A 27,335-nucleotide genomic window follows, 5' to 3' on the forward strand; every position below is an offset into this window, starting at 1 on the left:
TGTTTACTAGGAGTTTTTTTCCCTCAGTGATTCATCATGAACTTGCTCTGATTGATAGAGTAACCAACTACCTCTTTGAGCAACCAACTATCTTTTTGTATTTATTTAATTGTTTTGCTTTGGGTGATCATTGTTTTAACAATTATTTGGTCAGTTTGGTAGTGCTGTTTTTCTTGTGGATTTTTAAATATAATAACATTTGAAAATGTCATACAATCCCTGTTGTTTAGATAAATCAGATAACTGTCTTTGCAGAATCAAGAGAGTGGAGTCTGACACAATCCCATCCCATTCACCCACCATGGCCACTTGTACATTGAATTAATCATACTGAATACTTATTTTCCTTGTAATACGAAGTACTGTGTTCAAAGCTGGTTATTGATTAACGGGGTAGTTGGTGGGAAGCACCTTGTCAGTGTATGTTCCATGAGGTATCAGTCAGGTAACTGAATGGTTACACAATCATTACCTCCCTTAATCTGTTTATTGTTTTATTTGACTGGTCAAGTTGCATTTTGTAAGTGCGTTTATATTTTAACAAAATATGGCGATAAAAATAGTATTAGCTGTGAGTACACAATAAGCTGTTAACTAATTTTGGATGCTAGTGACAGACTATGGAAATGGAACAATTGGGTCACCAAACAGAAGTTACAGAAGACAATTCAATTAGTTAAATTCATTGCATTCATTTATTTCACTACGACCTATAATTGCTTGAATGCCACTGATGGTAATATTTGATCAACTGAGCTGATGAAATATAAAAATTAAAGTACGTATTAATTTGAATAAGGATTTTTTGGGTGGATCACATTTAGTATCCACCCAAATGTATTATTGTCTTAAGGGTGGTTTATACTTAGTTGTGTACCAGTGTTGCTCACTGAAAATAAGCAAACTATAAGCTCACAATGAGTCAGCATTGTGTTTTCATTTTGATTTACATTTCTGATTTGTATTTTGAGTTGTTATGGGTTCATCTTTTTTCATTTATTTGTATTGAAAAGTCATACCTTTTTAGAATGTGTTATTTAGATTCTGCCATGTATAATCATCTATTTCTATTCATGGAAATTGCCCTAGACAACCAGGGAAGTGATGTTTTACAGTCTGTTTGGACCTTAGCACTCATTAATATGGAACTTGTGGAACAAAACTGTGGACAAGGATATTGATCCTTTCCGTTGTACCTTGATTGGTTGGACCTCTACCTCTTGGAATGACTTTTCTTTTCTCGTGGTCAACAAGTAATGATCCCTAACTGCTGCCAGCGGGCATAACATAATCAGGCTTCTATTATTTGACAAGACTGCATCGGCATGTGCCTCGCTCAGTAAATGCTACGAGACACATGCTTAGGCTGCAATATTACGTATTCCGAATCGGAATACTGTGTGCGCAAAGAAACACTTCGACAATATTTATTTGTGTGTGTGGGCATATTCTAGGATCAATGTTGAACTTGATAATGGAGGATTTTTCACATAGGTGATGTGTGTGTGTGTGTGTGTGTGTGTGTGCGTGTGTGTTAGGGACTGGCGTTCTCAGTGAACAATCTTAAGCGGCATTTAAAGATGTTTGATTTATTTTAAACCCCTGTAAGATTTTGAAACACCTATACTTTAGGTTCATGAATTGGTTAATTATCTCAAAATCCAATTAGTAACTGTGAGTAGTACTGTGCCAAATTGACTCTTCTAATTGAATCTCACTACTTTCTTTGGCATTCCCATGACCCTCTTCCTATTGTTCACGAGCAGCTTTTCATAAGCTATAGTTCATGAAAATGTAACCAGATCAAATTTGTCGGGGGACTTAGAATGATGCTTGGGCTGTAATAGTCCTCTCGATATGGGTTTTGAATGAATCCCAGAACAGAGTTGTTGACCAAGCTTTCTGTTATGACCTGACCTGCTCTGTGATAAGAACTGGCACTACTTGTCTACTCTAGATTAATGAACACCTGTTTTGTGTTATACAAGGCTATATTAACCAAGGACAGTTTTTTTTCTCTGTGGTGCTAAATGACAGCGTGATGTCTTTTTGTACAAGGCAGGAGAAAGATTAATGAACAGATGTAGCGGGAACTCTTAGCAGTGTGGGAGAGAATGTTGGGGAGAGATGGCGACATTAGGCAGAGCAGCACACACATACTATTGTCGTGTTGTATGGGGATAAGATTTCTCAAAGGATTTCTCCAATCCATTTCTCAGTTTTCCTCAAATAAAATTCCTATTTTTCCCAGCTGCAGTCAGTGGACATTAGTTACAGCATGTCAAACTCAAGGCTATGTGTAAAGATGAAAGCTGTTAAAAATAAACATCTTGTTACAGGGCAAAGTAAATATTTGAATGCCAGCCCGTTCTATTAAAGCAAACGCAGAAGCTGAACCTGGCGTCCCATGGGAAAAAAATAAAAGCATTTCTGACAGCAGTTGTCAGTGAGTCAGATTTTTACAACACCAAGCACCACTGTTTCATTTGCTTTTATGTTCCTTGGAGCACTAGTTACTCTGATGAAGATGGATCAATGTCTCCATGCAGCAGTCCCAGCTGTTGTAACTGATGGCGTGGCTCGTCTTCGGCTCATTTGTCTAACACTGAACAGTAGGCGTAAATGATTTTGAAAATGTTTTACTTTGCTATGTTTTTGTTATATACTGTTTATAATCACCATAGCAGGTGATTATACTCATACTCATTGAAAGTTTACATGCAAAATTCCACCCACTACAACAAGTCATTAAACCAGACTAGCTCAATTATGTTCAGATGGACTAGAACAAACTTCAATACAAGTCATGATGACTCATGAAAAATTTGAACCATTGCCAGTTTGTGTTTGCTATCAAGCAGTAAATACTTTAAGCATAACATGGTCCAAATTCGTCATGCATTGCATCATTTGTAAGGGTTAGGGTTACCTATTGCGCTTGCATATATCACAATATTGTCTCTGCTGAAAATTATATTATCCACCTCGAGTTACTTAGCAGTGTTAATCAGTGCCAGCCCTTACTCTGAGGCACAATCTCTTTTGAGGGGTGGCACACCATGGCTGGGGCTAATCAGTCTGGTTTACCTCCCTAAAGCCATCAGTGTCTGGAGGACAAAGTATGTCAGGGGGACTGGCAGCTGTTGTCAAGGGCCTGAGTCAATCTGTTATGGTCTCGGCCTGCTAGCATGGGCTTTGGAGGGGAGGAAAATGCTTTCAAGAAGCAACAGCAAGTGGGGTTGCTGCCACAGCTGTAGTGAGATAACAAGGGGATTTATTTGTTAGGACTGGCTTAGATGGGCACGTCTATTAATTGTTCTGTGTTAACACTAACTGTTTCTCCCCTGGATGCTTGCAACCAAACCTGTTTGGACCATGCATGGCTAAAGGATGCCCCAGAGTAAAGAAATGACAAGGGTCAAATTTACTGTAGATGGAACCAAAAAAGGGGAATTATAATGTTGATTCACATGAAGCACATGGAGCCGGGCTGTTGAAATAATGCAGGGGTGTTTGGACAGGTATCTTTGGTTTAATAAAGAATAATTGTATACTCTATAAAACCCTTTATGTCAAAACAAGTTCAAATCTAATTAATTATTCTTTTTTGGAGCAAGCTTACTGACAATTTGAACAGTTGTGCTGTGGATACTAAAATAAACTTTGTCTTTTGCACATCTCAAAGGACAAATTGGTGGCAGTTTAACATAAAGAGAACCTTGCTGCCAGAGCTGCAAAGTGGGTTGAGTTTAAATTGGCCTACTGCAGAACAAGGACAGTGTTCCACACATTTTAATGGCTCATGAGTTTCATCTAGACTTTGACTATCCTATGTCTTTCTGTGAATATCATGGCTCACAGGCTGGTCCTATTTATGGCTTCAGCCAAAGTGTGTTGAGTTTGCAGCGCTTGGCAAAGTTGACACAGAGAGGTGGGAACTGGGAACACTATGAACAGAGATTGGTAGGGACCTCTGAATTCGATTCACTTGTTGAGACTGAGTGCAATTAATATTTGAGAACACAGTTAATTTAGATAAATAAACTTGTGCTACAGTTTATTTGAAGGGGGGAGTCGAATAAAACCTTAGTTTGCCATCAGTTTACCAGTTCCTGGATGAGTTCAAAGTACCCCACTTGCTGCTGCTGTGCATATTCTGAGAGCGCCTGCCTTCCGTCAATATCAAATATGTACTCATTGAATTTGTCTTAGGACGTTGAGTCAATTCCATAAAAGGAGATGTAGAGGGGCCAGGTTTTTATTGGCAATAGTCCTTACCTCCAATACAGGCTGCTTGAGTTGCACCCCCTCTCCGTTCCTAACTTCCTACATTACATACACTTAAGCCTCAATGTATTGTATGAGAATATCAAGCTCTACAAGCTTACAATGCACCACGATGCGTTGAGAGCTTGTTTTTTATTTTTGTGTGTGTGAAGATTTTCACCTATGATGATGCCCAAAACGGGAACACCACTGTAGGTTGAAAGTGGTTAATACAGAGGTGGGCCTCTGCCACATCACTCTCACCATGGACATTGCTACAGTTAAACAGCAATGGGGAGAGAGAGGGAGCAAGAGAATCCACTGCAGCACGTAACATGCGAGCAAGATTTCCTTTGACACTTTTTATTTTATTAAATCACTGAAGCAAGCCTCTACTCTGGAATAAAATGTAGACATAGCAGACAGACACTCTAATCCAGAGTGACTTACCATGTGCTATATAGGAGTAAGTGGCATGAGCCATCGTCAACAAACGGCAGGACAAATGGTCACTTAAATAGAGTGCAAAGAAAACAAAACAATCAAGTGCTACAATGTAACTAGGATAGCAGGTAAACATCATGTTTACAATCCTAGTATCTGTGTAAAAAACATGCTATCTAAATAAGCTCCTATCATTTGTGGCAAGCAAGCAATATACAGTATATCTACATAAAGAACATGTGAACAAGTAACCATGAACATACATCTGCTTAGTATAATTGGGATCTATCAAAAGGGGCAACAAGAAGTGATATAAATATACACTTCAAAAAGGCTCACCCCTGCTTCTTGCTGTCTCGTAGGTACTGTGGTAATGCTAAAGCTGTTGAAGTGCTCGCTTGTTTTGTGACGGCTGGATTCCCTTTTCCACTGATAATGCACAATTACAGCTCAGCGGACTAATTAAGGTCGCCCTGCCCTTGAAAATTGCATAGTGAACGCCTGTGCGACATCCCCAGCTCCTGATTAATTGTGGTGGGGTAGTGTTTTCATTTAGCACAGCACAATGGTAGCACAGCTTGTTAGTTACTTTGCATTGCATCTGGGAGAGGGGGGGGGGTAGTGTCCAGTTTAGGGGCCAACAGCAGTGACACCAAAATCTCTTGAATTACCAAATACAACAATAAACAATTTGTTATTGTGACATTGGCGCAAACACAGGGATATTTTTATTTACAACTTACACACTGACACATGGGGTGCAAGGACAATGGACACCACACGGGCAAAGAGACAGAGGGCTCTATTCAGAGCCAGATTTGAACAAACCACTAATTAGGGATTTCGGACTAGGCAAGAGGCGTTTCCCCGCAAAATTCGGTATTCTATGGCACCCCCCTCACCCGCCAAACACCTGAGCTACCCGTTACATTATGCATAGGTGTGGTTTGGGCGTTACAATGATAAAACCAATCACCGTGCCAGAAGCCATTGCCTTTAAGAGAAGACTGCGCTAGCCGTCATCCCGATCCAATATATGCTCTAGCCTATCTACCTGTCTGCACTGTTGCCTGGTCTGATTATTATAAGCCACGTTGGGCTTGTTTTCCTTCTTTTTTTTTAATCCAAATACATTTTTATATTAATTTGTAGCCTATTGTGTTCACAATAAGCTTGTCATATTAGTCAGATCCGGAATAGTATATGAAAGCCATTTAAAATATGTATACTATTGGTACACACTGGCTGCTCCCAAATAATTAATTACATCATGTTGCGACAACGCTCCTACGTGGTACACAGACAAACAGTAGCACATGGGTATAATAAATTGGACAGTTTTAGGAAAGGTCTATACTATAGCCTATGTACTCACGTTGGCTGTTATCGTTCTATTTCCACCGTTCTAATGGATTCCAGGGGTGTGTAAACATCTCTGAAGTTGCTCCATAGTTTCCTCTGAAGTGACGCAGTTTTAAAGTTAACTTACATCCATATTGTCCCCGTTATCTTTCATCATCCACCTTTGTTCAGTAATCCCGAACAGAGCTAAACTTTAAGTTTACATCAATCAAAGCCTCTCAAACCCAGACACATTGCTGCGATGCGTATGTGCGTCGCCTACCCAAAATAACAGACATACAAGCTATCAACGGCGCTGCGTCATGTCGTGTCGACAGCTACAGATCTGTTATTTTGGACAGCATACAATGAGGCGCGCGCGCGCCACGGAGTAGCCTATCACTAAACCAAAAACATTACATTACGTGGTCAACAACATACTAGACATGTAACTTGCTTGGAGCTTAATGCAGTGGTTCTCAACCTGTGGGTCGAGACCACAATGGAGCACCCAACGCTTGGCGAGCTTGTAGATCTGCTATTTTCACAATATTTATCTGTGGAACCGAGTCAAACAAAATGGGGGGGTCCCCAGTTCAAATATGGTTATTTTGGGGGGTCATGAACGTAGCGTTTACGCGGGGAATATAATAATAATATAGGCTAATATATATAATATAGGCTATAATATAATATTGACCCGCACGTCCCGCAGCAGGGGTTTAATGAGACAGCAGCCAAAATGAAAATCACACTATGATCCGATCATCTTATAAAAAATGTAAGTGCTTAAGATTTTAGCCCAAACCCAACGGGACCCGACCCGGCCCGTCGGCACCGGCTGAGCCGGGTCTAAGTTTTTTTTACATCCAAATAAATTCACATATTAATTAATTTGTAGCGTAGGCTATTGTGTTCACAATAAGCAACTTGTCATATTAGTCAGATCCCCAAGAGTATATGAAAGCCATTTAAAATAGTTATATATTCCTACACAGCTGATGCCAAATAATTAATCAACAGGGCAGCGCAACGCTAAAGTAGCCTAGGTCAAATCAATCACTGTCTTGTCATGACGCAGCAGTAGAGAGCTCCCTTTAAAGTTTAAAAACCATAACATGACATAAATAATGGATCTTCAGAACTTTCTTCATGTCTTTTTCACCTCAAAATAAATGTTGGATTATTTCTTCAAATGAAAGCACAGGCAGCGGCCAGAAGGTAACATTTGATGTGATTTCTCCATTGCAAAAATGATTACGGTTATTCTATGAAAACATATATTTCATAGAATAACCATAATCATTTTTAAAATGGTTATGGGGCAGTGTATATATTTATATAGCCCTATTTGCTCCAAGCTGTTTTTTAAATAAAATATAGACTGTTAGGGTAGAATGACTCCTGTTCTTAACGAATTACCAAGATTTAATGAGAAATAAGGCTTCTTTAGAAAAATGACTGACGGGCTGGGCTGGGTCTAATTTGTCAATTATTAGTCGAGCCAGGCTGAAATATTTAGGGGATATGAAAGCTCTAGTTAGTAGTTTGAAGTGCTCATGTGGCCTTAGAGTTGCTTCTTTTTGTTTTCATAGACCTGCGACTGCGTTGCTTATTTCTCTCCAAGGCTGGCAACACGGCTCATGGTCCAACGCACAAAGCCATTGTAGTGTCTGTGTGCACTTGACGGGTGATTTTATAAACCAGCGGGTGCTTCTAGAATCCACTATCCCCCGTCCCCAAGCCGTACCCATGTGTGTCTGTAGAATTGCAATGTGGGGGATATAGCAACAACACGCCCACAGGCACACCTCCACGCGCAAATAACGGCGTCGGCATAATGGTGACGGGTAGAGCAGGTCCTAGAATAACCTATTGGGGCGGCGCAGGTCCATTATCCCGATTTAACGGGGAATTATTGGCCTGAGAATGGGGCCCAGAGTGAGCCACACTACTATGGATAGGTAACACTGACTGTACATGCACCACCATACGGTAATCATTCCCTGCACGACATGTGCGTGGTCGTGGAGATAAGCTAGTGCGTTTTCAATGGATGAAATGGTTAGTAGAGGGCTACGCTTCGCTACAAAAATGTAGAACACACCACTGACATGCACCCATACGTTAAATAGTGCATAATGCTTGAGAAGTATTAGAATACAGTATGGTTGCAGCTGTTGTGAGAGTGAGTGCGTGTGGGGCAAATTCAGGCAATGCACGAACATTGTTGCATTATGCGTTAAGCCTTAAATCCATGATGCTCATGGCAAGCAGTGCTGTTAACGGAATGCACAAGTCTGTGAGAGAGAGGGCTGTGATTGGAATGCAGCTGCAGGGCGGAGGACCAACGCAGTTCATTTCATTCCATTTCATTGTCATGTCCTCTGTCATACAGTGGCCTTGATTCTCCTGCTGAAATGTACAGACACTATCTGGAGCAGCTCTGTGTAACGGATGTGACTGTAGCTCGCAAGCTAACAGGGCATGAAGCATGTGTTTATTAACACAAAGTGTTGGCAGGTTTTCCCTCCATAAATATTCTAGTGAGAAATGGACTGGAACCAGTCCTTTCTGTATCAGGGGATTTTCTTTCTCTTGCAGATCCTCTGCTGTGGGCTTCAGCTCCAGTTGAATTGAGGCAAGAATATTTTTTAATAGGTAGATAGAGCAAGCCAAGTAATCATATCCTCACTGTAGCTACCTGTTATAACAATTTTCTTATTTTTAGTCAAAACTTTGTCAAAATAGACAGAATAGTGTCATATTTTGAGCTTACATTTCCTCTCTCAGCCAGTGTCTAGACTATCGGCTCATTTGCTGTGTTTTTTGCCTCTGGCTAAAGTTGAAGCAAGGCTCTACGTAACACGCTCTTCGACATAATGTGTGGAAGAGCTGGTGTTGAGTTTTACCTGGCTTGAAGTTGTTTGTGTCAGCAACACTTTTTCTTTTGGGTTATTTTTTTTTTTTTATCATTCAGGGCAGAATCTCGGTATAGAGACGTTTTTGTATCCCAAAAATGACTTCCTCTCTTAGACTCTTCAATCCCACTTTCCTTTCCGAGTAACCTAGTTATGCACACTTAGAGGGTTAGATGAGTACCGTGTGGCAGCCTGTAATTAGATTTTTGGTAATGAAAAGGGTCATTTTTGGTAATGAAAGGGTCAAATGCCAATCAGCTATCCAGCTAACTCAGGAATGCCCGGTGAAGATGACATGATGACAGACAATGAAGAAGGCGCTTTACATTGCCACATGAACACACCAGAACACTTGGGGTGAAGTTTCTCTTCAGGTGCAATGGACCTAAAAACGTTCTTAGATGTGTTTATAATTCACACTGAAATCAAGTAGAACACCACATGGTATGGCGGGGCAATTTATCAATATTCCATTCATATCGTGATATGAGACATTGTCTGGGATCTTGGATATCATGATATGGCATAAGTGTTGCCTTTTTCTGGATTTGTACTTAAGCATTTCCATTTCTTCAAGAATCTTAAAAAATAACCAAAATAGCTATTTTTGGTCATAATTTCTCATAAATATTGTGATGTCTATATCGCCCATCCCTACTGTTCAGCTAACCCTTTCCAGTGAAAAGAAAGAAAAAAGGAGTTTAGAGTAAGTAAAGGACAGGATGTAGAAAATGTAGTAGTCAGTGATGGAAAATGTGCAACAAATTTATTATTTAATATAGATAATGCTATCTATATTTATTTAGTCAGATGAAGCTAACTAGACAAGGTTGTGGAGCTTTTCTGTACTCTGAAAAAATATGGGATCGATGATAGATGCTTGTCCAGTCTAATTGTCATCTCAGCATGTGGAAAGTGTGAAGCCTCACTCTGGAGTGGCAGTTTATGCCACAGCCCGTAATGCAGTCAAAGCGTTGGCGTGTCTGTCAGAATACCTACCACTGGTTGTCATGCCAGCACGGTGCATTTTGTCCATCATCCTTGCAGCCCCTACAAACCTATTACCCAGGAGATGACAGATACCGTCACCACACAGCAAATATTTTTTTACCACGTATGCCAGTGTTTCTCAGTGTGGGGTCCAGGGACTCTCAGGGATCCTTGAGGGTTTTCTAAATTGACCCTAACGGGTCCGGTTGGTTCCATTGGAATACTGTCAGAGTTAAGGGGGGTCCTTGACATTTAAAAGTTTGAGGACTACTGATATGCTTTACTCACCACCTGCCCCCTATTACCACGCTAATCACACATTTCACAGTTTAGTTAGTTTACCTGCGTTTTGGACTAGATTTTCACCTTGGTTTGTGTCCTTTGACTGGCACACGTGTGCAGTCCCACAAGGACATGTTCATTTGTGAATCGTCCTCCTGGGTGAGCTGTATCACACTGAGGGAGCTTTGGGTTTTGAAAGGCGCCCAAGGCCCATCTGTCATTGAGAGTGCATCCTTTTTATTTTTTTACTTGCACTCGTATCTAACTCTAAATCCTTATTTCACGTCTGTCTGACACACACACACACACACACACACACACACACACACACACACACACACACACACTGATTCTATGGTGAGTAGAAAGTAGTTGGCATGCAGAGCCCTCTAATTGCTTGTGCGCTGGGTTATAATCATGCAAAGCCTGCCCATCATAACAAGCCTCATTGTCATTAGTTGCAAAGCAATCTGCTTTAAATGACAGCATTAGAAGGGCAGCACGATATAGATTTATACCGTATTGGGCCGTTATGATATCTGTTTTTTTCCGCTACTTTGCATTCAGCTGACACTGTCATCCCAAACGACTAGCAATAAATGAGCAGGTAGGGGTTTTATCGTCTAAAGAGGGTCGATAAGAGTTAATAGCATTGTTATTAGGGGGACGGTCCTCTAGCCTTTCCCATGTTGCATAAATACCACCCAGTGAAACAACAATCTAGCACAGCTGAGCTTTAAGTCTCAATGCGGGAGACTGCTGGAGAGATATCAGAATATTTAAATTAGTTATATTCTTAGTAAAGTGATTCACTATTTGGCTGTTGCATTACACCCAGCTATCTAGTCTGGTTTGTACTTTGTGAACTCCACCGTTAAGTCACAGACATTTGGTTTTAACACATTTAGACCGGGAACCCCTATACGTAACTATACCTTTCAATCCGTGAACCCCTTTTAGGGTTGTTGTTGCTATGTACAGTATAGCAACATAATTTTTTTTTAACTTTTTGAATAAATAAAGTTTTCCAGAAAACTTAGGTCAGGATTTAGAAGGCGTTTTTATGATCTGCCTCGGGTCTAAATGGGTTAATGTGATGCATTAGTTTGAGATACATTTTTGAAACCCAAGATTGAAACTCAATAGGACGTTGATGGGTAGGGTTTTTTTGATGGCAATGCTTCTCTCTCCACTGCAGCAGGGAGAGAGGCCCTCAGGGCAGTTCAGTGAGCAGTCTGCATATGAGCTATGAACCATGGCGGGAGCAGCTGCTCTCCTCACATAGCCCTCTGACTGCGCCCTCCCCTGCAGCTGCCCAGCCCTCCGTTTGTTCTCTCCACACCTCCGCAGAGAATAGCCCACCTCTGTCTCAACCATGAAATTACAATTAATCAACAATTTGAGCATGCTGAAGCAGAGGGCCATCAGGTGGCAGAATCGGTGACGATGATGATGACTTGAATTCTGAAAGTGCAGCTGAGGTACAGCTGCTCAACAACTTGATCTCCACTGGAGGCCTGTTCCAGTTACTGCATTAGCAAGCACTCTACTGGAACAGTGCGCTAACCTGAGTTATACTTATATAGCCGAAAATAGCCGATCTACAATCAAGCTCAAAACATGGCATAACTATTTCCGGTGCGCGACACAGGCACACAACTAACTAAATATAAATCAGGCTTTAGCCCACCCATGATCATCATGAAAATACATTTTCTTTCTCACTGTTTCGATTTGCTAGCATTGCAGTGACAGCAACGGGTGGCAATGCATTTTATTTCAATTTACAAAACACACAGGTCCAGCTTATGCTGTATGGTTTGTGTAGGAAAGTCACAACAATATATTTTACAATTGGGCAGCCCTACCTGAAAGATATTGTCTATTGAAGACCGGTTTTGCAAGTATCTGTCCAGAAATGTAGTCTACCCCGGCCCCCACCCCCCTCCCGCTTGAAGTTCATCGGCTGTGGTGTGCAGGAATACCAAAAAAAAAGGAAACTCAATGGGCCACCTGCTGAATGTTTCACTTGCTCCAGCAGCTCCATAACTGGAGCCTTGCCTATTAAAAAATACAAGCTGTGTGATCTCCCCCTCGCTCTGCCCTCAAATCCCGCTGTCCATCTCGCTTTCTGTCAAAAGCTCAGTCTGATGCTTCATGGGCTGGTAGATAAAACGGCAAGCTGCTTCACTGTGAACTCTGAAGCAGCAGGTTTTGTTATCTGGCATCCACTGCCTTCCACTAATAAATACCCCCCCCCCACACTCCAGGGCCGGTTGCCCTGGAGTGTAGTTGATCCCAGACAAGTCATTGCAGTTGTCGGATATGTTGTCAACGCTCTCCTCGGGTTGTCTGCTGCTTTCAGAGACTTTCAGGACTCTTAAATATCCCTCTGCCATGGAGTCTGCCAGTGTGCAGAGCAAAGGGAGGCTGTTCAAACATCTATAGAGACACTTGTCACTTGCCCTGTGGTATTTCGTTTTTTTGTTTGGAGAGTGTGGGAACTGGAAAGAGGAGGCTTGTCCACACTGCTGATTCAGCAACTCTCAGTCTTGACAGTCTGGCTAGCCAGAGGCCGAGCTCTGAACACAGCACCTACTGAGGTCAGGTGACGTCGTGAAGGTCCCTCGCCCAGACCTGTTGGTGCTAAAATGCTGGAACAACGCTATCTTGACGCCCTCAGCTCTTTGATCTAGGCCTGGACAGACACCTGAACAGACACACAGCATTTGTGCATTCCTGTTGAAACCCTGTCTAATTTGGTAAAATTTAACATGTATGGCATGTTGTATATTTCTCCAAATCAAATTAACTGAGACCACTGAAGCTGCTTTGTTCACACATAAGTTCAATGTTCTGGCTGACTTAGTGCTGCTCGCTCACCATGTAGTACAAAAATGTCTATCTGGGTCATCAGCTGTGCTATGCACCCACCTCAAGCCAAAACCGTCCAATTTGAAAATGTTGCAGAATTTCGCCCTCCGGATGGAATAGGGCGGAACAATATGTCACATTCATACTGACATTGCAGTACGAAATTATAATATAAATCCACTTTTTGTCCTGTTGGCAGCGGGACTCCAAGGGTGGCGAGGTCAGTCTGTTCACCACTTTGATAACAAACAAATTAAATCGTAATCAACGGGCGTGAATAGCGTGGAGTTTGCTGGGCACCGTCATGCTCCATGAAGGATGACCCCTACTGATTTGGCCAAGTCCATGGCCTTTCCTGTAGCACCACTCTCAGGCCAAAATATGCCAAAAATAAACATGCAACACTTTCATGCTTCCTGGAGTATGAACCCTACTGATTTTGGTGACTTGTGGCCTTTTCTTCTAGCCGCGCCATCCTTAGGCTGACATGTCCACTCGCACACAAGATATCTTCAAATGTAGTGTGGGTGGATTACAGGATGAATCCTATTATTGATGATGACCCCATGGCCTTTCTTCTGTACCTCTTTAACCAATTTTGGGCAGGAACCCCTATTTGTAACTATAGTACCTTTCAAGACGGGAACCCCTTTTGGGGTTCCTGTTGCTATGTACAGTATATAGCAACATAATTGTTTTCAAAAAAAATTATACATATTTGAAGTTTTTCAGAAAACGTTTTTAGAATCTGCCTCAGGTCTCAATGGGTTAAGTGAATGAGCCATTTATTCCACCCCAATGCTGCCTCTGCAGAATCTTCTTTGTTTGTGTCAAATAGTCCCCGTGTGTGTGACTGTGTGTGTGTGTGTGTGTGTGTGTGTGTGTGTGTGAGTGACTGTGTGACTCTTGGGGGGTAGGATCTATTACATAACTAGAAGAATGTGTTTGAACCATGATATCAAATGATTGTAACTACATATAACATTACATAATAGTAGCCTCCTGGTTGATATTGACAGATTAACACCCAATTGAAATAGCCTAGACTAGAGGTCCAGGATGTTAGCTGTACGTCAGGTCACCCACCCAATAAAAATGTAATCTAGGGGCAGGAGAGGTTTCTCTAAAATGTTATGTTTTGGAAAACAAGAAAATACCTTATTGCATGGTTATGGGGAGATTGTCCTTGCAGCCCAGGAGTGTGGGAGTTGGGTGTTCATTTGCGGAAGACTAAAGCCTTTTATACCACAGATTTACAAGCTCGCAATATGTTGCTGCGCAATTTGTTATAAACTGATCTGCCATTTGGTGCACTAACACCCACAATCAACCTCAAGTTCCAGGTGACTTGAGGTGTCTGGGATACAGTACTCAAATGATAATCATTTGGCGGACACTTTGTTAGCGTTGTCACTTTGTTCACTAGTATGTAATTGGCCTGTTACATTGGTAATGAAAATCCATGCATGTCCTTTGCACAAAGGAATAGAACCATTCATTTGCTGCCTGGACCATTTACTGTCTGACTGCGTCTTAATACTGACTGTGACTGCAGAGCACAATTGCCTGCTAGCTGTCTGCACTCATTCTGGACTGGTACATAGAGCTCTGCCTGTTTGGTCTCAGCTGTGTTTATTCTCAAGGCCGTCGTCGATAAGGACTCACAATGTAGTGTACAGGATTTTTTCCCCACAATCGATGAGTCTAGAGTACAAGGAGACCATTATGAGTAAGAAGATATTCTAACAAACACATCAAATAACCATAAAATAGAAAAATGTCACCCTGCATACTGCAATTGCAACACTTGAAATAATGGCATACTACATACTGTCCATATCTTGCAGCCATGCCCTGAAATGGTGGGCTCAAGTTCTCTCACGGTGTTGCCCAGCAGTTTCATATTTTATTGTTGATGCAGGCAGTTTAAGGTCAAGGCAAGGACGGGCATCTCAGATCGTGTGTGTGTGTGCGTGCGTGTTCGTGCATGCTCGCGGTGTGTGTGTGTGCGGGGCAATGCACTTGTTATCCCTCCCACTCTGTCATCCTGTGCTACTTTTCACCAAAGTATACATTGTAAATGGATACCATGCCAGCCTTTTAGTTGCTTAACATGAAACGGTTTGGTAGCCAATTATAGCATTATCATTGACCCCCATGAAGTGGGTCTGGTGGGATCGATGCTCGCTTGTGCACTGTATACTTCCACACAAACTCACTCTCAGACAGACTGACAGACAGACAGAGACACACGTACACACACTCCAGATTCAATTCAGTCTGGTGAAAAGAGGACACTCGGCAGATTAGAGGGCTGCAACCAGGGTAGTGTGCGAGAGAGAGAGATTGTCTGTTTTGTTCTCCTTCCCATGGGCCGCTGACATGAGCAGAACTCTAAATGGGTGTGTTTATGGTCCCAGATTAGACCTAGTGGTGGCGTGTGCCAGCATCTGTCTCCCATTACCCTTGGGATGCTGACAGGCCTGCAGCAATTAATGTGATCGTTGTGATGGCTTTCTGTCTGTCTGCAGCATGAAGGTACAGTGCAGCGTGAGAGCTATTGGTCACAGGGTCACCTGTCACTTTGATGAAGCATACAAACAAAGGGAAGCCACCTTTTCTAAAATGTTAATACATTAACTTGCTTCAATCAGAGATAACCTTGGTCATCTTGTTGGCCCCGCTAAACAGCGTCTCTCTCAAGGATGGCATTGTCCTTCAGTCCATCCAGCGATCCCAAACAGCTTACTACTAGCTCGACTGGAGTTTGGCCATTGAGTTTGATGTGCACCTTCATTTGATGACCCCTTTTGATTTTGGTGACCTATGGCCTTTCCTCTAGTACAGGCCAGGGGTTTTCAGCAGGTGGTCCGTGAAGGTATTGCATGTGGTGACGGTCCCTGACAATGCATTCAGTTAGGAAAGTGAAGATTTTTTTAAAAAAGAAACTAACTGTAATTTGGTATTTGTTTGATATGAAGACAGAGGAATTAAAGACATTATGATCATTATCAGTGGTCATTTGAGGAGGCTTGTGCTTCAATTCCAAAAGTATTCAAGCTGAACTACTATAAAAGAGGATCAGATCATTGACATGTCCACAGACTCTGTCATGAGGTGTGTGAAACACAGTCCCTTGTAAAGTTCTGGATGAGTTGTCAGGCAGAATTCCCAGTGCTTACAGTAAAAACATATTTTACCTTTTGTAAGTACATATGTCTGTGAGAGTGGTGTTTCCACACTGGCATACCTGAAGAATATGTACAGGACATGGTTGGAGCCAGAAAATGACATGAGACTCTGTCCACCACTATAATCAAGAAGAGACACACATGGACCACCTCTAATCATGCCATGGATGGACCACTAGTGGTCCGTGGACCTCTAGTTGAGAAACATGCTCTAAATGATCCAGTGACCTAAGATGATGCGTCAATGTACACTACAGTAGTCAATTACTGGGAAGTCAGAGGTCAATTAATTCCACAGAAAAGGGGGTTAGAAAGAATTTCAAGAAGGGGAATTGTACCGGATTGCCTGGAGTCATCATTAGCAGGAAATGTGCCCATTTAATGGCATGTGTCTGTCATACATAAGTTACAAATAACATAAGTTTAATATGGAAGGTTAACCATGGGATATGATAGGAATAGATCAGTGTTTCTCAACCTTTTATGAGATCTGGACCACTAGCATATTTCAAGCAATCCTGAAGAGCCCCCCTCCCCACCTTAATTTTTGGGCGGTGAAACCGCCCCTATAAGTGAGATTTGGAAAAATGTACATTTTCCTGCGCTGTGATCTGGGCCCAGGAAATTAGTAGAATTATCCTGCGCTGTGATTGGCCAATCACAGCCTATTCAGGACTGTGATTGGCCAGTGTCACATGACACATGTGCATAGCCCTATATAAGCAACCATAACTTGAAAAAAACCAAAATTTGGTTTTTTTCAAGTTATGGTTTTGTCCATCATAAAGAGTGTTTCAATAAATGTATTTATCCTTTGTACATGATTGATCGACTCCATTCAGTATTGTGATTAGCTAGCAAGACACCGCCCACTTCACACAGGGTGTGATTTTTTTAATAAATAGTTAACATTAATGATCTTAAAGCTGGCTTTATACTTAGTTATGCACCACAAAAAATAATAATCTACAAGCTTACAACGCATTGCAGTGTGATGTGATGTAAACTTGTAGATCAGCTGTTTTCGGTGTGCGATACTACTACAACAAACGAATGACATTTATTTAATTTCAAGCTTTTCCCCCCACATCACACCTATTATTTCAAATATTTTATTACATTTGATGGACTTACGTAATATTATTTAGACATATACATACATTTAACAAAGGTACAATTTCTTTATTTACATACAGGACCACCTGTAATTATACGTGGTTGAGAAACCGTGTTATAAAGCAGTATGAGTTCTTATTACTACAGCGTTATATAAGCAGTTTATAATGCATTATAAGTATATTTATAATGCATTATATACATGGGATGCATATTAGCAAGTGTCACAATAAAAAAAAACGGAACAAATCTTAGCCCATATCCCCTCCCCACCCAACACAACATTGGTCCCCAGGTTGATTCTTAGTCAGGGTGGTACGTGGTCCCTGGTTCACAATCAGTTGAAAACCCCAGCTCTAGTAACACCCATATGCCAGAATTTACAATTGCACCAATTATCATCAGCACCAAACATTTTGTGCATGCTGTAAGTAGCCTAAGGAAGACACCCTCCGAATATTTTCCTAATCTGTAAATGTGTTTAATATTTTTGTGCATGCATTACCCCCCGAGTCCCCGACCACCTCGCCTTTCAGGGTTTGGGCCATGATGTCACAGTTTCACATGGAAGTGTTCCATGCTGTACGCAGGTTGTCTTGATGCATCCTTGTTGATGAGGCCGTGTGTGAAGCATTTTCCTAAGCCAAGTTTATGCTTTGAATTGTTTTCAATGGGAGTTCTCACATATTTAGAGTATGCAACAAAAAGCAGCAGCGTTGTCCGCGTTATAACCGCGGATATGCTCTAAAAGGGTGAAAAACTGTTTTTTTCTTATGGGCTTGTCTTTAAGGAGCAGCACAGCCTCTAGAGTCTAGAACAGAATGAAAACCAGACTGAAAAGGACTTCTCGAAGCTTTGCTGAAGGAATTTATTAACATCTGAGGCCTTCAGAGGATAACAGGAATGCACAGAAATGCAAGATAGAGTTAAACTAGGACAGTAGACCTCTTCTCACAATGGCCTCTTCTGCCATGTCACAATTCCTTTGTCTGGAAGAAGGTCATTAGGTTGTGCCTTATGGGTGCAACCCATGTAGCTTTTTCTGTATGCATCGTCTACAGACACCAAATTGTAGTATGCACAGAACCATGTCCGCTTCTGCAGACCCTCACGGTCACGGCTGCATGGACGGTCAAGTATAATCAGGCCTTTAAAGAATCCGTCTGCTGGACTGATGATTAATACAAATCTGTCTGCTGGACTGATGATTAATACAAATGTACCGGACAAGGCTGAGATGACGTAAATGTCAAGCGGGATTACAAGGAAAAAGCTGGGTTAGTCGTAACCATTAGCATCCATTTCCCTTTTTATTTTTTTACCCATTAAGACCTGAGGCCGATTCTACAAATGTCTTCTCACACTTTTTCGTGCCAAGGAGCCCCAAATTGATATATATTCGGCCACGGACCTGCCATCTGAAAATGTTTCGGAGAAGATTTGTGTTAAGAAATTCAAAATTATATATATATATATATATATATATATATATATATATATATATATATATATATAAAGCTCTGTGTAAATATTCTGCAGTTCGCAAAAAAACGAAATGCTATTTTAAGGATTCATTTTTTTTTAATAATCCCCATTGGATGCTAGTTAAAGACTACGTGAGTCCCTACGACTGTCAGGTGACCTGTTGGTGAGAGTTGCTCCTATACAGTGTGTGGTCTAACAGCCAATGTTATTATGAGGCAGAGCTGCACCTCTTCGCTCTCGTGTCCTACCTCTGAGCGGGGAAGCAGGTGTATGAGCAATACGGCAAGATGCTCGGATTAGGAAGAGCTGCATTCTCTGCCCACTCATCCTTTGGATGCTGAATCTGACTCCAAATCGCCACAAGGCTGCTAGTAATCTCTGCATGTTGGCCTGGCCAGTCAGATGGAATCAGCAGGGAGAATTCCTGTTCTTCCTGGCACCCGACGGTGAAATATTGCAGGCTGTTTTTTGTCATACTATCGAGAGATGGGTAGTATTTCTTTTACACCTTGTTTGAGATGCGTATTTCCATTACTGTGGAGTATTTTTTTAATTTGTATTTGTCAGGCCTGAAAGAAATGCATAATGTAAATTGTAACAATATACGGTACTTCTGAGAACAGTATTGTCTTATTTTCGAAATATACAAAATGAATTACCTTATTTTTGTTCTTCCCCAAGGAAGTTCTGGGCTGCTTAGAAAATATACCCAGTTCACATCGCCTGACGACATCCAGCTGAGTGCATTGAGTACATGCAGCATCAGTGGCATAAATCCAGGGGGTGCAGAGGATGCGACTGGCTGCACCTGCAGGGGGCCCACAGCCAAGTACAGTGTTATTTTTTTGCACTGACGCTAATGTTATGAAAACAATTAATTCTATTTCTCAAAATCTATGTAGTGTTTTCTGAGGAGAGCAATGTCACAGTTCATATAGCATTTCTCTCACTAGTTCTACTGAAACTGCAACTCCGTGAACCCCTCTTTGCAGAAGTTATTGTAATATTTAAAGTCCTGCTTATTATTGTAGGCCTATTTAAGCAGTGTCATGAAGCATCAGGCGTTGTGATGCATTGTGAGCTTGGAGATCCATTGTCAGCTGCTCTTATCAATGATGGACAAACCACTTGAGCTGGATTTGGGTAAAGTGGTGATAATATAATGACGCATGCAAGTATCTGAGAATATATAAAGTCACAATACCAACTTTGATGATGAGGCAGTATTGCTTTGTTTTAAATATATAAGGTTTTCTTAATTTCCTGAAAAATAATTATTTCGTTTTTTCATTTACTGAAAAATTTACATTTTGGAGTTAGCTGATTTCTGCCTGACAGTAGAGATGTATTCTTTTACATTGGTATTTCTTTATTGTATTTTGATAGTTGTTTTGGGGGTATTTTGTATTTTATAACAGCATACTGCATTTTGATGTATTTTTGCCCATCCCTGCTTGTATCAGACAGCATGTCACACCAGGATATGTTCTAAACACGCAGCAGTGAGAGTGCCGCTCCTGCAGAGTACCAGTAGCCCAATTAATTATAATCTCATCCCAACACAGAATTTCTGGCTGATCAAGTAAGCTCTGCTGCTGCCAAGTTAAATTGCAGCTCAACCCGGCTATGTTGCTTCGGGTTTATCAAGCCTCTCTGTTATGGTTTAGTTGTGTATTTGATAAGGCCTGTTTGGCTCTATGCCTGTCTGGTGACATCCTCAGGGCAAGTATTGTAGCGTGATAACTTGAGTGCAAAAAGCAGCATGGCTGTTTCTGAAGTTGAAGTGAGCTGCTAAGAAATGTATAAAACCAAAGGTTTTGGCTGCCGGTGTGAGGATTTGCCTTGGTAATTGTGCCATTGTTTGAGATGAGCCAACTTCTAAAATAATGATGCCTCTGCCCATCTGCTAATGTATTAATCTAATAATATCTGCTGATTGGTAATGAAACTCTTAAGAGCTTCATAATGTTTCTCTGACATTCCTAACATTTGAAGATAAGTATGATAAAGTCCCACGTTCCAATAACTTCAATTGTAAAAATAAAAATGCATTTTCCAAGTCTTGGTTTTCTAGGTAAAACATGAGTTACTTATTTGACTGATTTGGAGGAAGTATAGTTTTATTTCACTTTTGCATACCTGCATCATATATATATTTCATCCTACCTACTCACTTGAATTAGATTTTGAACTTGAACCCATATCGATTTTATGCTCTGAAATGTTCAGCCAATTGTGTTTGAGCCGGTGTGTGGATGTGTTAGACCAGTTGGTAATTAGGGTGTGATGCTTTTGAGGCTAGTGTAGAGCAATGCAAAATGGGAATTTTAGAGTTGTTATTTGAGTGGAAACAAACAAATTGTGCTTACTTTTCCAGACATCCTATTGTTGCTGATGCTTTCGATTCAGATTTTCACCATTGATGCTTCCAGGCTTCACCATTCTATGCATAGTTAAAATTTATGTCTGTAAATATTGAGAACATTTTTTTAATATACAGCTCACACACTGCAGCCTTTTTAAATACTGTTTTTCTGTTCAGACAATTGCTCTATCCTATTCAACAGTACTGAAATAAATTATACTAAAATATAAAATACGTAGGCCACACAAAGACCTGAAACTTGGTCCAAGCAACATGAAACACCCACTTTGATTAATAATTATTAGATTCAGATGTCTCAATTTCACATTCACAGTATTTTGCAGGAATTCTATTTTCAGTGATGAATATAAATTTCACCATGGAATTATACTTTGACTCATGGGTTTCTGTGAATCTTTTTTGCAGGTCCCTCTCTGGAGAAGAACAAGGGGAGTTTGGAGTCTCTGGGAGAAGCTTTTATCAATATTCAGAACATGAGCACAGGCCAGATGAAAGAGATTGAGCCACCAACGCCTCTCGGTGACCTGTGACCCACCATGCCCTCTCTGGACCAGCCCTCGAGGGGCACCGCTCTCCTGACGTGGGCCCTTATTCAGACATAGATCTGGAGCACTGTATGACCTTGCTTTGGAGACGATATCGGCTTGTTTAGACTATGATGACACATTGTCAGAGCACTGGTGAGGCCAAACTCCTACTCAACACCCAGAGCAGTGTAAAGACTGTTTAAATCATTAGATGACCTTTCCTGAACAACAAGACGGCATTGTTTAGCGTCCCTTCAGCTTGTCAATGAGGCTGCACCATGGCTGCTGCTGATCCCCGTAGCAAAACTTCCTGGATGACGATGTTGGGAGCCGATTGAGCGAGTGGATGATGCAGCGTAACGGCGGCGGGGTGGGGGCCGGCGGGCAGCCGTGGGTGCTGCGCCGTGTGCGCCTCACCTGGCTCAGCTTCATGCTCTTCTTCATCCTGGTCTTCTTTCCACTCATCGCCCACTACTACCTCACCACCATCGATGAGGCGGGCGGGCCCGACAAGCGCATCTTCGGCCCGCGCCCCGGCGGCGAGCTGTGCGAGGCCAAGCACGTGCAGGACCTTTGCCGTATCCGTGAGTCGGTCAGCGAGGAGCTGCTGCAGCTGGAGGCCAAGAGGCAGGAGCTGAACGGGGAGATCGCACGGCTCAACCTGCGCATCGAGGCCTGCAAGCGCAGCATCGACAGCGCCAAGCAGGACCTGCTGCAGCTCAAGAACGTCATCAGCCAGACGGAGCACTCCTACAAGGAGCTGATGGCGCAAAACCAGCCCAAGCTCTCGCTGCCCGTCAGGCTGCTACCAGACAAGGACGACCCTGGGCTGCCCCCGCCCAAGTCTGCCCGCTCCTGCCGTCTTCGCTCCTGCTTCGACTATGCCCGCTGCCCGATGACCTCTGGGTTCCCAGTGTATGTCTATGACCCGGCCTCCTATCCCTGGGGGGAACACATCGACCCGCTTGTCAGGCAGGCCTTCACAGCGGCAGTAAAGAGTAACATTTATATAACCGATAACCCCAGCGTCGCGTGTCTGTACATGGTGCTGGTAGGGGAGCTACAGGAGTTCCCCTCCACCCCGCTCCAATCTCCTTCTGAGCTGGAGAAGCAGCTGAAGGCTCTTCCCTACTGGAGGTCTGATGGCCACAACCATCTGCTGGTGCACCTCTCCAGAAAGTCTATGACGCAGAACTTCCTGTACAACGTAAGCACGGGACGTGCAGCGGTGGCTCAGTCTACCTTCCTGGAGCAGCAGTACCGCGAGGGCTTTGACCTGGTTGTGTCCCCACTGGTCCATGCCCTGTCAGAGCCCAATTTCTTGGAGGTGCCCCCACAGGTTCCTGTTAAGAGGAAATACCTGTTCACCTTCCAGGGGGAGAGAGTGGAGTCACTGAGGAGCAGCTTGCAGGAAGCCCCGCCTCAGTCGTTTGAGGAGGAGATGGAAGGGGACCCGCCGGCTGACTACGACGACCGCATAATTGGCACCCTAAAGGCGGTGCAGGACAGCCACCTGGACCAGGTGCTGGTGGAGTTCACCTGTAAGAACCCCCGGCCCAGTTTAGCCACAGAGTGGGCCCTGTGCGGGGAGAGAGAGGAGAGGTTGGAGGTTCTCAAGGCTTCCACTTTTGCCTTGGTGATCGCTCCAGGGGACGGACACCTGGTGGCCTCAGCAGGGTGTGGGATGAGGCTGTTCGAAGCCCTGGAAGTGGGGGCCATCCCGGTCGTGCTGGGGGACCACTCCAGACTGCCGTACCATCACCTTATACGCTGGAGCGAGGCGGCTATTTTAGTCCCCAAGCCTCGTATCACAGAGCTCCACTTCCTGCTTCGTAGCCTATCAGACAATGACCTGCTGGCCATGAGACGGCAAGGCCGCTTTCTGTGGGAGACTTACTTCTCCACCTCAGAGAACGTCCTCAGCACAATACTGGCCAGCATCAGAACCAGCATCCAAGTTCCAGCCGCTCCCATCAGAGAAGAGCCTGCGCAGGAGATTCCCCACAAGGCCGGGAAGTTGGCAGGAACCGACGCCAACCTGGCTGACAACGGTGACCTGGACCTGGGTCCTGTGGAGACAGAGCCTCCATATGCCTCACCACGCTTCCTCCGCAATTTCACATACACAGCCTCAGACACCTACAGAGCATGGAACCGTGCACCAGGTCCCTTCCACCTTTTCCCCCACACCCCTCTGGACCCGGTTCTGCCCTCCGAGGCCAAGTTCCTGGGCTCTGGTACTGGCTTCAGGCCCATCGGTGGAGGCACGGGAGGCTCGGGGAAGGAGTTCCAGGCGGCTCTGGGAGGGAACGTGCCCCGGGAGCAGTTCACCGTGGTCATGCTGACGTACGAGAGGGAGGAAGTGCTGATGAACTCCTTGGAGAGGCTCAACGGGCTGCCGTACCTCAACAAGGTGGTGGTGGTTTGGAACTCTCCCAAGCCTCCCTCAGAAGACCTGCTGTGGCCAGACATTGGACTGCCTATTGTGGTGAGTGCTGCTGTTGTATACCAATTAGATGAGAACCGTATCTGAAGATCAGCATCCCCTGTTAATTTACAAGAGTTATGTAGCAATTTGTTTTGCTGACATTGGTGTCTGGTTCTTCAGCAAGGAATATAATCTTTGAAGCTCTCCGTTCTCCTTACCTCTGTCTCCCTGAAATGCAAATAGGGTAACGGCTTCATGCTGCCATCTCAGAGGCAGTGCGTAGGTGTATTACATTAAGCTGATTCAATCAGTTTTCTGTTTGAACCTTTCATTACAATGCCAAATTAAAGCATCCTTGAAAAAATACAATGCCCAGGAACATGTAAAGCTGTGATTTTGAATTAAGCCTAAGAAATCAAATAGTCGTATTATTCACCCTGTAAGCTAGGGAGAGAAGCTTCAGTGGAGATAATTGGTTGTGACACGTGAACTGAGGGGGTTGAGATCATTTATGTTTTTTTTTGTGGCTTGTTAACAGTTTCATACCTGTGGTTTATCGTTAGCATTCTCACTGCACTTACTTTGTGATTTGTGATAAAGTAAGAAAGGGAAATATATGTTCATGTTTTTGTTTTAAGGACTCCAGTTTCCAATTTCATAGGCATCAGTACTACCACTGCTGCGAAGGACTGAATTCAGAGTGTCTCCGATTCTCAGCTATAAATAACTTCCTAAAGCATTTTAAGTACTTTTTGTGAAGATTTTAGCATTTCACAGTCTGCTCAAAAAATTTAAGTGTTGGCAAAAATTCAGAAATGGATATCTTACCATGTCATTACTTTCAACAAAGGCATAATGCACGTCATGCTGTGAGACAATATCATTTACTAAGCACTGTAACAACTACAGTAGATCATGTATCTAGCTGCTCTGCACCTGTGAAAACCCAATGACAAGACCATCACCTCCCTTGTAGGTTGTGCGCACAGAGAAGAACAGCCTCAACAACCGCTTCCTGCCCTGGGATGCCGTGGAGACCGAGGCCATCCTGTCCATCGATGATGACGCTCACCTCCGCCACGATGAGATCATGTTTGGCTTCAGGTCAGTAGTGGGGACAGACAGCTGGGATGAACCGAAGAGCACAGAGGGGTGATAGGCACATGTTGTGCTGAAAGTTGAACAATGTACTATGTACATGTAATGTAATCAGTAACAACAATGCACACAATATCAGCAAGGGAAATGATGGTGAGCAAGAGATAAGATCACATGTTGCTGCTGTAAGCCTGGCTAATAATGCCAACCATCTCCCAGAGTCTGGCCACTGGAGAGCACTTGTTCCTCTAGTGCTGTGAAAAAGGTTATGAAGTGGGTGTGGTGTGAGAGGATTTAGCTATGGAACTCCACTAGCCTTTAGAGCCGACCTATCTGTAAATAAAAGTAAAAGGAGGAATGTAGTAAATCAAATTCTGTACATAGATCCTGAAAGGAAGGCAAACGTTCGTCTCCATACATAATCCCCCAGTGTATGAACGTCTTTCTCTCTCCGAGAGAACTGAATAGGATGGCCACCAATCAAAAGTCTGACATTATTGAATATTGGGGAGCATGGGTTCACGGCAAAGGGACAGCCACTCTTCTCTGTCACCCTACATACAGAAAGCAATTGCGAAACAATGGGGCTAAACCTATGATGTTGACACTAAGTAATGGGCCGATTAGAGTACAGAAGATCTGGATATGAGTAAGGATGTACTAGATTCTCTTCTAGAGCCCACCACAACACCGATTAAAGGTCTATAGCCCCCTTTATCCAAAGTGCTTTACAGTGTGCATTATATTCACCCTTTCACACGCACAACAGCGGAGGCAATCATGCAAGGTACCAACCTGCTCACCAGGAGCAGTTAGGGTTTCAGCATTTTGCTCAAGGACACTTTGACACAAAGCCAGGAGGTTCCAGGGATTTAACCCAAACTGCCGCTCTAGCAACTGCACTACTGCCGCCCCTTTGCTCCTCAGGCTGAAGCCAGGTCAATAAAGGCCTTTACACACTGGAGCTTGATGAATGAAAATGTGAAATTCTTGCTGGTGAACAAGAATTCATATTGATATCTCCTTCATACAGAGCGGAAGCTCAGACAAATTGACCGTGTTCCGAATACATATGTCATCATATTTGCATTGTGAATCTACCTATGACACAATCAGCATTTTTTTTTTTTTATTACATATTTTCAGCCGCATGACAAAAACAACCCCCCACTGTGTAAGGAATAGGATCTCAAGAGTCCAAGGCTTAGACTCTTTTAAACACAATTATTGGGTCTTTACACTTTTTTACTGTAATCGTAAAGTCCCAAAAATAGTGTTTTGGAAATTTGTAAAAGGCAATGTACCATCCTCTCGCTCTCGCTGCATTGTAGAGAGCTTGATGCATGGTCGCTTCCCTCGCCATATCAATTTTTCTTTTTTACAGCTGTCTGTAGCTTTCTCCTGTAATTATTTGTGGGGGAAGAGTTAGTAATGACAATTGAATCCATGTTGTGGTGCTTTTTACATGTCAGAAAGTATCATGGAATTGGAATCGAACATCACAGGTTTTTATGCATATGGTTCCCAGATCTTTGACCTTTTCATTTGCTAACAAAAACAGAATTCATTTGCAAATGTTTCCACTACGCAGTCAACACAGTATTTTAGGATGTGAGTCTTGTTTCTCAGACAAACAGTAGGTGTGGATGTTTACTGTACTTCACTGTGAAGTGACTTCAAGAATGGCAACACAGAGGAAACGGTGTCTAAAAATAGAATCCAGGAGTCCTTACAAATCTTACAAATCCTGGAACAAAAACAGTAGTAAGTCAATCAAAGATGGTATAATGAGACTTATTCTAGAAAACTCGCATCCAAATTAGAATACACCTGTGTACACTTTAACTTGTGAACACAAAGGCCACATTTAAAACCATTGCAGCATCAAGTCGGCTGGTTGGTGCTGTTGCACCCCCCATCTCTTCGTCTCTTAACTGTCTGAGACTTGCCACAGTTGCAGCAAGTCCAGGCAGGTGGAATGCAGCT

General features: G+C 42.8%; 1 protein-coding gene across 1 annotated transcript in view; it reads left to right on the forward strand.

Moving 5' to 3' along the window:
• The window catches only part of extl3 (exostosin-like glycosyltransferase 3), a 33,675-nt gene that overhangs the window by 990 nt on the left and 5,350 nt on the right, over window positions 1-27,335 (forward strand). The window contains exons 2-3 of the mRNA XM_080452459.1: window positions 21,702-24,311; window positions 25,228-25,355. Of these exons, the coding sequence (XP_080308585.1) occupies window positions 22,170-24,311; window positions 25,228-25,355 (2,270 nt within the window). The 5' untranslated portion in view covers window positions 21,702-22,169. The remainder of the gene's footprint in view (window positions 1-21,701; window positions 24,312-25,227; window positions 25,356-27,335) is intronic.

Source organism: Gymnoscopelus braueri, assembly GCF_963280865.1.
Source record: "Gymnoscopelus braueri genome assembly, chromosome: 16".
Lineage (NCBI taxonomy): Eukaryota > Metazoa > Chordata > Actinopteri > Myctophiformes > Myctophidae > Gymnoscopelus > Gymnoscopelus braueri.